General features: G+C 36.2%; 1 protein-coding gene across 1 annotated transcript in view; it reads left to right on the top strand.

Annotated features, from left to right (window-relative positions):
- The window catches only part of LOC149775153 (methylcrotonoyl-CoA carboxylase subunit alpha, mitochondrial-like), a 70,599-nt gene that overhangs the window by 38,614 nt on the left and 19,713 nt on the right, over positions 1-12,272 (top strand). The window contains exons 11-14 of the mRNA XM_089943083.1: positions 2,452-2,635; positions 4,324-4,433; positions 5,445-5,658; positions 10,871-10,957. Of these exons, the coding sequence (XP_089799209.1) occupies positions 2,452-2,635; positions 4,324-4,433; positions 5,445-5,658; positions 10,871-10,957 (595 nt within the window). The remainder of the gene's footprint in view (positions 1-2,451; positions 2,636-4,323; positions 4,434-5,444; positions 5,659-10,870; positions 10,958-12,272) is intronic.

The raw sequence follows: 12,272 nt of genomic DNA, 5'->3' as shown, positions 1-12,272 counted from the left end.
CATTATTCAACATTTATCATTCCTGAAGCTGCATCAGTCCATGGCTTTGCAACTTTGGCTGTTGTTTGGTGGCCAGATAGAGGATATATAAAACCCTACAGATTTCTGTACTACTCCACTACCTTTTTGTCCCTAACAGTGACTTTAACAAGGTAGCGATGTCCTGAGGCAGAGATGAATATATCCCTCTTAGTAAAAGTAAACACAGCTGCAACAAGGCTTCAGATAGCAGCAGACATTTCAACATAGATGTCCGTTTAACAAGGAAGAAACGAAGTTTCTTGTTCCTTAAGCCACCCAACAATTGTGAATGATGAATGACTTGTTAACCTCACCACCAGTCTTCATGTCTATGCAAGACTGCTCCATTTCAGTCATGCTTGGATCAACCTTTTTCTGAACAAGGACTGGGTGGTCCATGTAGTTTCAGAGTGGCTTCTGATTTTGTTTATCCAGCCCCCAACCCATTCATTTTACCCATCTAAAATGTAGATTCTTACAGATCCTATTACAGAAGAAATTGTAACAATAAATCGGGTAGCTAATCTTCCAAATGGGCAATAGATAGTTTTCAAACAGAACTTTCTAGGATTTTATTCAAGGTCAGTTATAGATCTCAGGCTGATAGACAGTTGTTACCAAAATTCAGGATGGAAATATCTCCATCAGTATGCCTTTCCATTAGTCTCAATCTGACGTATATTTACTTCCATTTCCTGATCCATCCATTGATCGGAATTGATAGGTTTCTTCAGTTTGCATTATCAGGAACAATTTACTAATTTTTATCTTCACTTTTCAGGTAATATTTTAGCCCATGGGTGTTTACAGAAATATTTAGCTATGTTGTTTCCTTATTCAGAAATATGTGGTAAGTACTGTTTTTGCTACAGGAAATGATCAGCCCTGTCTCACTTTTCACCAACATGGGCTTTCTAGTGAAGTGGAAAAAGTCCGATCTTGTCCCCTCTCGGTATTCACCCACCTGGGCTTTCTAGTGAAGTGGAAAAAGGCCGATCTTGTCTCCTCTCGGCATTCACCCACCTGGGCTTTCTAGTGAAGTGGAAAAAGTCCGATCTTGTCCCCTCTCGGCATTCACCCACCTGGGCTTTCTAGTGAAGTGGAAAAAGTCTGATCTTGTCCCCTCTCGGCATTCACCCACCTGGGCTTTCTAGTGAAGTGGAAAAAGTCAGATCTTGTCCCCTTGGCATTCACCCACCTGGGCTTTCTAGTGGAGTTGAAAAAGTCAGATCTTGTCCCCTCTCGGCATTCACCTACCTGGGCTTTCTAGTGAAGTTGAAAAAGTCAGATCTTGTCCCCTCTCGGCATTCATCCATCAGGAAATGGAATTTCTGACCCAGCTTAATCTTGTTTGTTGTCCTTAAATTGCACAGATTATTAAGCTCAGAAGTTTTTCTCAAATGGGAAGTTGGTTTCTGTGAGGGAGTTTGTGCAAACCAATTTACTAAATGCAGTGGCAGATTTAACTCTTCCATGCCACCTTTATATGCACCCTCTGACTCTGCAAACTCATTGGATCCCATTTTCCAGTTGTCTAGTTAAACACATCATGATCTTGACCAGATTATAGCTGTTCCTGCATCAGTGGCAAGACAAGCAGGAATCTCGATGGAGGAATCTGAGCTAGACATCAGTTTGTCCAGCTGTTGCCTCACTTCACCATGTTTAGTGGCAACTGGAGCTCACAAAAGAAAGCTTTTCATAAAAACCTTTTGAAAATGAAGGCTACAGTGAATGCCTTTTGTTTGTGGTGAGTGATTGAAGGAAGTAATTCTTGTAATGTCAGACAATTCTGTAGTGGTTGCTGCTGGTCAGCCTGGTGTCAGGATAATGTGACTGGGTGGGACATGATGCTACATGTCTGCAGCATGATGCCCCAGTGCAAGACATCACTATAAACTGCCACACTGCAGACATCTTAGCAATATGACTGAAAAATTGTTAAAGATATGTTAAAAATCCAAATCATACACACCTGCACACACTATCACAGTACTGTTAATTTTTAGGCTTGTCTAATTTATAGCACTGTTAATTGTAGGGTTTATGTCATTTATAGCACTATTGGTTGTAAGGTTTATCTTAAAGCATTGTTAATTGTACACATTTATAGCATTGTTAATCGTGTTTTTTATCTTTGTAGCATATGATGTAGAAATCATATATTGTGGACTTAAATTTAAATATATGCTGGAATTTGAGAAACAATTCTGGTCCCAAAGACTTCACCAGTTGATGTGAAGTTTTATTGACAGTTCAAGCAAATGTTAGAACTCTGTAAATCATTTGTTCTTACATGAGCAGTCAACAAATTAATGATTTTTGCAGTAGCTACAAAGAATTAGTTTTCTTAAAACCAAAAAAATGCACTAGATAAACTGCTCTTATTATTTAAGAAGTTTGGTTCTTACTAGGTCTACTCCTTTTCAGGTTGCTGGTGGAGAGAAACTTCCTCTCACTCAAGGGGAGATCAAACTAAGGGGTCATGCTTTTGAGGCCCGAATATATGCTGAGGACCCTAACAACAGTTTCATGCCAGGGGCTGGTCCCTTACTACACCTGTCCACCCCAGCTACAGATTGGCATACACGCATTGACACTGGAATCAGACAAGGTACAAAGTCAGCAGATTGACCTATTTCTGTTCACTGTCAGGTTCCTATTTAAATTAAAACTGAACAAAGCAAGAAATTCAGCAACATCACCCTTTTGATATTTATTAAACATGCCAAGCGGGATTTAAGTTGTGATACTAGAGAAATTCGTTGAATTGTAACTTGTTTTGATTTTCCTCTAGAAAGACTCCAAATAAAGAACACAAAAGAGCAAAACTATGCCAACAACAAACCATGGATGTTTGAGTGGGTAAAACAGTACTGCAAGCCTGTATGTCGAGCACAAATCAAACACTGTTCAAGATCAGTAACTTGTGCACAACATCAAGGGAGCCGATTCAACCATCAGCACTAAGTTAATAAAGTTGTATCATCTGAAGACCATGGTATTAACACAGTGGCCTAACAGTGATAAAATTCAACTTAGATCCCTGTTGGTTTAGATAATATGATCATTCCAAATGTGAAACAAACACATGACCAGTGCCCCTTGTTCAATGCAGTTAGCAAGCAGTGTCAGTATCAGAGCCCATCAAAGTGTGAAGATGCTAACAAAACTAAAAAAAACAATGGAATCAATCTTTTGCTTTAGTCTACCTGATGTAGGAACCAGCTTTTACCACTAGACTTTGCATAACACTTCATCCTCAAGCCAGTTCAAGCTAATTGTGGCTCAAATGAAAGATAGTACCTTTTTATCCATGGCTTTGAGAATGCTAGACTTGTTTAATTCAGCAGGTTGAGGATATTATATTGGATAAAAATTTGTGTACTAGCAGATTTGAGTGACACAATGTTGATTCAGTGGTTTTGCCCAAAAATGAGAGAAGAGTCAGCCTTGTTACTCAGTTGTAATTGGTGTGTATACCTAGTGTTTCATTTAGTAATTGTACTTTAAGTCATAGTTCGTGTATTTTACAGCCATTTTGTTCATTTGGATTAAGCATACATGGATAAAACAAGGCATGTTTTCAAAAAGAATTAGATTTTTCAACAACAATTTCATCTGAATGAAGAATCAGTTTGAATAAATACTAAATTCAATTTTCATATACTAGTATGATATATTATTCTTTCTTTGATTTCCAGTCATGCTAGTGCTTGAATACCTTATGCTTTTTCTTTTTTTCTCTCTATCCTTCCTTATATCACAACATATCATTATAAGGCAGTGAGTGGAAATAACAGCTACCCAATACTGTATTTATTATAAGGCAGTGAGTGGAAATAACATCTACCCAATACTGTATTTATTATAAGGCAGTGAGTGGAAATGACAGCTACCCAATACTGTATTTATTATAAGGCAGTGAGTGGAAATAACAGCTACCCAATACTGTATTTATTATAAGGCAGTGAGTGGAAATAACAGCTACCCGATACTGTATTTATTAGACTGCTTTGCTGATCTCTATGAATGAAACACTGAGAAAGTGGAGGTGGAGGGGGTCTTTATCATATGTGGCTAATTCTTTGCTGTCTTTAAATTTGTGGTTCTGGGCAACAGTGAAATCCACAAAAATTGGTACCCCACAAAAATTGGTACCCCACAAAAATTAGTGATAATACAGTAATTAATGTTAAGCAGTAAGATTATTGATACTGCTACTCCTATCATGATCAATCACTTAAGATTTAAACTTGTCAAATAAGCAAAAAAGCAACAGACATCCATTTCTTGTTGCAGGAGATGAGGTGTCTGTGCATTATGACCCTATGATTGCCAAGCTGATCGTTTGGGCAGAGGACCGACAAGCTGCTCTTAGGAGATGCAGAGCTGCACTTATGGACTACCAGGTTTGTAAAACTGAGAAAAAGTAAAATATCTGCAGACCTGTCTTAGATTACTGTTGCAATGGTAATTATTAAAATTGCAATTACTATAAAAATTGTAGTAGTTGTTCACAATCACTGAAGTAATCAGTTACAATTACTTTTTATCTGGGTAGTTACAGTACAGTTACATTACTTCTGTTCAGTCTTTTACAACTCACAGTTCTCATTGATTAATTGATGTTTTGCACAGAACAATGTTCTTTCCACTAAGAGTTGACTGTAACACATTTTAATACAATATTGCCGAACTTATTTCACCAAATTTTTAAAGTTTTTTTTTAACAGTAGAACAGTTTCAAAATCGTATAAATAGATCAAAACAAATCAAAAGCTAGTAAAGTGCTGTTTAGCGGGAAGAGTAACAGTTTTTCAAATCTGTCATCAGCCATTCTTTTGTGATATTTACACAGGATAATGGATCTGGCACTAAAAAGACAGGCTTGATTGATGGAAGTATCATGCTTTAATCATTGGATAACGATGCATTTCATCACACTGATCAGTGTCAATCAAGTATGCATGGCAGCTGATGCATAGTGTGCAGGAGTCAGATGAATTCCTGGACTTTGTTTGAGATGAAATTAGACAGTGACATTTAAAAGGCACTGTGAATCACAAAAATGTCAACTAAACTTTCATTATTTATTGGTAAGGCATGTCGAATTAACATATTATGGAATATTGTGAATCGGATCATTCTGATCTACTATTTTTATACCAGTATGTGACCTACAGTTGAATTCATGCATTTATCTTACAAATGGATTCAAAATGTCAGGCATTTTGAATTTATGCCATTATGTTCATTTTTCTAAGATTTTGGTGAAATGTTTTATTTAAAAACACAAAATCTGCTTTATGAATGTATATGATTAAAAGTTCTTAATTGTAAATTGAAGTAATTGTAATAAGTTTTTATTTATAAATTAAAATATTTACTGTACCAAATGTTGCATTTGTGTTTTTTTTCAGGTCCTTGGATTAAATACAAACATCCAGTTCCTGACAGATCTAGCCCGCCATCCTAAATTTATTGAAGGTGATGTCCACACCAATTTCATTCCTCAACATTCTAAAGAACTATTCCCAGAAAGAACTCTGCCTATATCTGCACTCTGTCAGGCTGCTGTTGCCATGGTTTTGCAGAAACAGGAAGTTGCTAAAAACAGTCAACTAAAGAGTCTAGGTTAGAATCTTTGCTTACCATAGTTATATAATCTTCGTTGTCTCACTATGTACATACAAGATGAACTGACACCAGCATTTTATAATTTTTATTTTTAAAGCTGTACAAACTACCACATTGTAGTGGAACAAATCTGGTGATAATACCTGTAAATAAGCAGCTGTCAAAAACTGCTAGTCAGATATTTTTTCTGTCAGTTATTTAATTTCTTTCTTCATGGTTCAGCTGATATATCATGTTCAGAATTCAAGTGGTGTTAATTTTCTTGTCACTTTTAAATGACATCAGTTTACTGACTGTATTGTCTATTACAGTAACACATGTCATGAAACAAAAGAATGTGTTAATTTAACTACTGTACAAATTCATTTTTCTTTGGAAATTAAGCTTGTTTTTTTTGTTTGTTATCTTAAATCACAATATTTGATACTTCATTGTGTCTTTATCCTTATCAATGCTCTATTGATTCATTGTGGTGTTTTATAGGTAATAAGTGACTGCTAAAGGTAAATGGCAGAATAACTATTTCATGACAAAAAAGACTCATTAAGATTTTGAAATGTATTTACCATTTGCACATAAATGCCAAACTAAAGTTTTTGACCACATTCTGGGTTGAAAAATTTGGATGCGGGTTATACCTTAGGGTGCATTATGGTAAATAGTACCTGGATAAGAATGTCATAAAATCTTCCTGATCATATTTTTTTATAGTTAGCATTTCTTTGTATGTTCTGTATACCTGTTTTATGTATGATCAGACGTCTTATTGAAATTAGTACGAGTTGGTATGAGAGAGTCTCAGAAGATAAACAGGTATTGATTTTAAAAATGATTGTTTTCTGAGCCATAATGTTCTTGATTCTGCTCAATAATGGTCATAAGTGTACCTTGAAAAAATAAATTTCATTCTGGGAAAGATCAGGAATTTATTTCATAAGTGTGGGAGCCCTATGGTCAGACGTGTTGTCAGTGTACACAATGTTGGTAATTATGTTGATGCAAATCAAGCAGAAGCCATCATTTTGTGGTGTTCATACAGCTGTTAGTAATGGATGGTTTGAGCCTAGTATATAACTGAAAAATTGTTTGCAATAATTGAGACAGGAAACACTGTTGAATAATTTTCCATTTGGTAATAAAAAACACAATGGGAGTTTCCAGAATCTTTTAGGTTTTAAATCATTGATTTTTGTGAATATTATAGAGATAATTTGTCATGGTTTCCTGGTCACCAGTTGTGAACATTAATGTCATGAAATAAATAAAATAACAGGCAAATTCCATAAGACCAAAATATTTTATGTGAGTAATATAGGAGTTGCCTCCCTCTGCACGCCAAATCACTAGTATCCACTGTAGACAAAGAACTACAAGAAAATTAATTTTTACATGAGTAAAGGTGGAGTTGCCTCCCTCTAAACAAAGACAAATGAACTAATGCATCAAAGCATGAATTACTCTCAGAGACTGCTTCAGTCAGATATATCATTGTAGTTGCACACTTGTTAATTCCTAACAACAGCTATTTTAAATGTCACCACTTTGTTGTTGATTATATGTGGAAGTGATGTACAGTTACATGTCATGATACAGAATGGACATTTTACCGAAGGAGATAAAGCTTCTACTGTCAAGTGGGTGGTGGAGATAGTTCGAAACCAGAATTGCTTGGCATTTATTCGTGACTCTCTCTGGTGCCAAAAGCCAGTGGGAAACTGTGATTGGCTATAGATATTAGCTGGCTCATTCAGTTAATTTCTACAAAAAGAGTTCAAAACGGAGAAGGGATGGTCTATATGGTAATCAGGTTCTCTCTAACCCATACATATCAACAAACATCCAATATCTCTCAAATTTTCTTTGCTTAAATTACCACAGTGCAGTGCACCAATTCCACACCCTTCGACTTGACTATCCATTTTGAATGTCAGGCCTTGGGCCTTCACCAGAATGTTGGACTGCATAATTGCCCTTTTTAATATGTCATTCACAGTGATGATTGTAGGTTTAGTTCTAGTTAAAGACCTGAAATGCCTCTTTACCCTCCTATGCAGTTTATGTTTTCTGGTTAATGGGGACAAGTCTTTTCCTTCTCAGTGTTTTATGCACCTTGGTATGGAGTTCCTAATTTGCCTCAACCTTAACTGATTTTTACTCAGACTGTTGATGCCTTGGAGTCAGTCTGTGTGAAAACTGATGTCTTGGCAAGGGAGTTTCTTCTGTTCCTTATCCTTCTCAGTGTGGCAGGAAACTTGCTCTATCTTGGCTGCTTCTATATATTCCCCATGCAGTGGCACTCCATTCCCTATTTCTGGTTACCTAAACTATCGGATAATGTTCCCAGCTAAAATCCGACACTTGAGATGCTAGTGGCAAGACGGGGAGTGGTGAATAGTGGGAATAACACTGGAAAGTTACACAAACATCATTTCATCCGATTACTGCCCTGTTTCACAAGTCAGTGTCAGATGGATGCAAAAGGAGAAGGCCATTTCTATCAGGATCTTGAAGACCAATCTCGAAGCTTGCTGTAGTTGGAAAGGTCACATATACAAAAGGTGGGCCTTGGAATGTTGGACAAGTCTGTGTTGGTAACTGATTTTCTAGGGGAAGATAAACCTTTATCACATGAACTGCTTGCTATGGTATGAGAACTCCTCTGTTCGTGCACCCAGTATTGTATTTCTCTCCAAGTCATCATATACCAGACAAGTGTCTTGGCTGATTAATTGTCAAGGAGAGGCTAATTGCTAGACATGATGGTGGTCTGTCCGCCTGTATTTCATTAAGCATCTCTTTCTCTTCATACCAAGTAACCCAGTGTTAATGTGATTGGGTGACATATCTATTTTATGCCACAGCAAGAAATAGCATTCAGCAAAGTTTTGTTTTGATGAATTTTATCTGTGGGGATTGATGGGTGGGGGGCTTACATGTTTTACAAAACATGAACCTAGTTTCTAAAGTAAAAGTCAGTTATTAAACTTTTAAGAATTTGTAGAGAAAAGGATAAACATTAATAGGAAGACAGAACAACTCAGTGTTTGTTTAAATAAATCTTAACGCGACAATTATAGTCGTGAACCTAAAAGTGTACAATATATTTTTTTCCCAAAAAGTTGGATGAACTGATAGGGAGTGTACAGCATATGGACGAATGAGGCCTTTTTCAATTAATGGTCTTACATTGATAAAAGTCAACTAATTTAGAGTGAAATTAAAACCAATAAAATGTTATTTGTCTGTTGCTTTGAAAATAAAATACTTTTGAAGGTTGTAGGTCGTATAGAGGACAGCGTAAATGTCACAGCTAACTTTTTTTTTATGATAGTGAACTCTTCTGGTATTTTTATTGAAAATAAGGACTGACAGCATGTTCACATTTTCATAGAAATTAGTCAGTATAAGCAATTCAGTTTGATAATCATTTGATTCTGAGAAATTATGAAGTCTGATATTTTCTTTATGAAGCATGTTCATTTATATATTTATGTATTCGTTGACTTTATGTTCTCTCTCTCTCTCTCTCTCTTTCTCTCTTTCTCTCTCTCTCTCTCTCTCTCATACACACACATGTACACTTTAAGCTCACATGCCTCCTAATATTCTCTCACACATATATATACACATACATACATACATACATACATATACACACATACACACACATATACACATATACACATGCACACACATATACACACATACATATACACACATACACATACACACATACATATACACACATACGTATACACACATACATATACACACATACATATACACATACACACACATATACACACATACATATACACACATGCACACACACATACATGCTTGTAAAGCACACATGCCAGCTACCTGCTTTAATGAGAAATAATATATTGATATAATATGGCTAATAGTTTCTGAATTTTTTTGTTTTGTAATTATTATGTTGTTTTGTTGACATCATCAGTCTTGCCAATGGTGTATGATATTTTACTGAGTAATTATCTATCTCCAATGCAAAAGTATAATTTGTGCACTATATATATATATATATATATATATATATATATATATATATATATATATATATATATATATATAAAAGAATACAGATCATATGGCAAATAACAGTCCTTTCAAGTGCACTGGATCCAGCAAGGGATCACGTTTGTCAGGGATTGATTTAAACCCACGTTTGTCAGGGATTGATTTAAACCAAGAAGACTAGAAAAAGACAGCCATTCACAAATAAAATTATCTTTTTGCATGCGACATGTTTCTTTTCAATAATTCTCTAAATTTGCTTATTAGTTACCCAGTAGCCTATAATTAGAACTATAACAATGAAATATCCAGGATAGAATTTGCGCGTACATAAATTAACATAAAATAAGAGATGTCGCTATGGCTCATTGTTTTCTAGATCAATATAAAATATCTTCCAGTATCCGCAACAAGTCATAGTCATGTAAAGTTTTGCAAAGACAAAGGTTTTTCTGTTTTACTTGTTTGTCTTGTCTATGTTTTATATTTGCCTTTGAAAAAGACTCATTAAGAGTCGAAAGTGCTTAGGCTAGTTAGATACTAGTTTTGCACTGTTCGTTGTTGTTGTTGTGGGGTTTAATGCCATTTTTCAGCACACGGCCAGTATTAATGGTGGAGGAAGAACCTGGGGAAAACCCCAGGAAGAACCACCGACCCATGAAAAGCTACTGGCAAGCTTTCTCACATACCCACATTGGCTGAATCCTAGACTCGAACCCACACAGACAGAGGTGAGATGGCAGTGATCTGCAACGGAGAGTGCTTTCGGCCACTCGGGGCCCCTGCACTGTTCGTAGTCAGTTTATTACATTTCTGTATATATATTTTTACATATATACACACACACACACACACACCAAAATTTCTCTAGTTTGTGAAGCACACATAATTTCATAATCTTAATGCTTTAAATTTACATCAACTGTCTAAACTTGTGTTCTTTCATGAAATTGAGGTCAAATTTATACTATTCACTTTAAATAACAAGTAGATTCAACAGCATGGACCCTGATCTACCAGTAAATTATGCAGTATCAGTTGATCTAGGTCTGGGATGTTTGCTGTGCAGTATAAAAGGATACATACAGTATAAAATAGATTACACATGGGTAAGTAGCAGTTTTCATAATGTGGATCTCAGATAATGATTGTAGATTTTTTGCTTTTTCAGATCCCTTCTCTCCATTTGGTTTATGTACAGCTGTACGGGTGAATCACAGCCCTGTCAGATTTATCACATTGAAGGATGGAGATAAAGGTGAGCTTAATATATATATAAAAATTTAGTAATACTTCCCTAAATTGTACACTGTTTGGATAAGGCTTTCATTGTCATCCAGTAATACTTGCCTAAATTGTACACTGTTAGGACAAGGCTTTCATTGTCATCCAGTAATACTTGCCTAAATTGTACACTGTTAGGACAAGGCTTTCATTGTCATCCAGTAATACATGCCTAAATTGTACACTGTTAGGACAAGGCTTTCATTGTCATCTAGTAATACTTGCCTAAATTGTACACTGTTAGGACAAGGCTTTCATTGTCGTCCAGTAATACTTGCCTAAATTGTACACTGTTAGGACAAGGCTTTCATTGTCATCCAGTAATACTTGCCTAAATTGTACACTGTTAGGACAAGGCTTTCATTGTCATCTAGTCATACTTGCCTAAATTGTACACTGTTTGGATAAGGCTTTCATTGTCATCCAGTAATACTTGCCTAAATTGTACACTGTTAGGACAAGGCTTTCATTGTCATCTAGTCATACTTGCCTAAATTGTACACTGTTTGGATAAGGCTATCATTGTCATCCAGTAATACTTCCCTAAATTGTACACTGTTAGGACAAGGCTTTCATTGTCATCCAGTAATACTTGCCTAAATTGTACACTGTTAGGACAAGGCTTTCATTGTCATCCAGTAATACTTGCCTAAATTGTACACTGTTAGGATAAGGCTTTCATTGCCATCCAGTAATACTTGCCTAAATTGTACACTGTTAGGACAAGGCTTTCATTGTCATCTAGTCATACTTGCCTAAATTGTACACTGTTAGGATAAGGCTTTCATTGTCATCCAGTAATACTTGCCTAAACTGTACACCATTTGGACAAGGCTTTTGCCATCTAGTAATACTTGCCTAAATTGTACACTGTTAGGACAAGGCATTCGTTGTCATCCAGTAAGACTTACCTAAATTGTACACCGTTTGGACAAGGCTTTTGTCATCCAGTAATACTTGCCTAAATTGTACACTGTTAGGACAAGGCTTTCGTCGTCATCCAGTAATACTTGCCTAAATTTTACACAGGTAGGAGGGACCGCTCCGATGGTCTTGTGGTTTGAGCATCCGCCACGGAACCAGGAGGTTGTGGGTTCGAACACCTGATGAGTCATACCGAAGACTTACAAAAATGGTACTGACAGCTGCCTCGCTAGGCGCTTAGCATTAAGAGGTTAGTGTTAGGACTGGTCGGCCTGGTGTCAGGATAATGTGACTGGGTGGGATATCATGCTACATGTCTGTGGCATGATGCCCCAGTGCTAGACATCATTATAAACTGCCACACT

The sequence above is a fragment of the Sinohyriopsis cumingii genome, chromosome 19 (genome assembly GCF_028554795.1).
Source record: "Sinohyriopsis cumingii isolate HCF-2022 chromosome 19, ASM2855479v2, whole genome shotgun sequence".
NCBI classification, from domain to species: Eukaryota; Metazoa; Mollusca; class Bivalvia; order Unionida; family Unionidae; genus Sinohyriopsis; species Sinohyriopsis cumingii.
The sequence above is the reverse complement of the archived record's forward strand: the minus strand, read 5'-3'. Positions and strand labels throughout refer to the sequence as shown.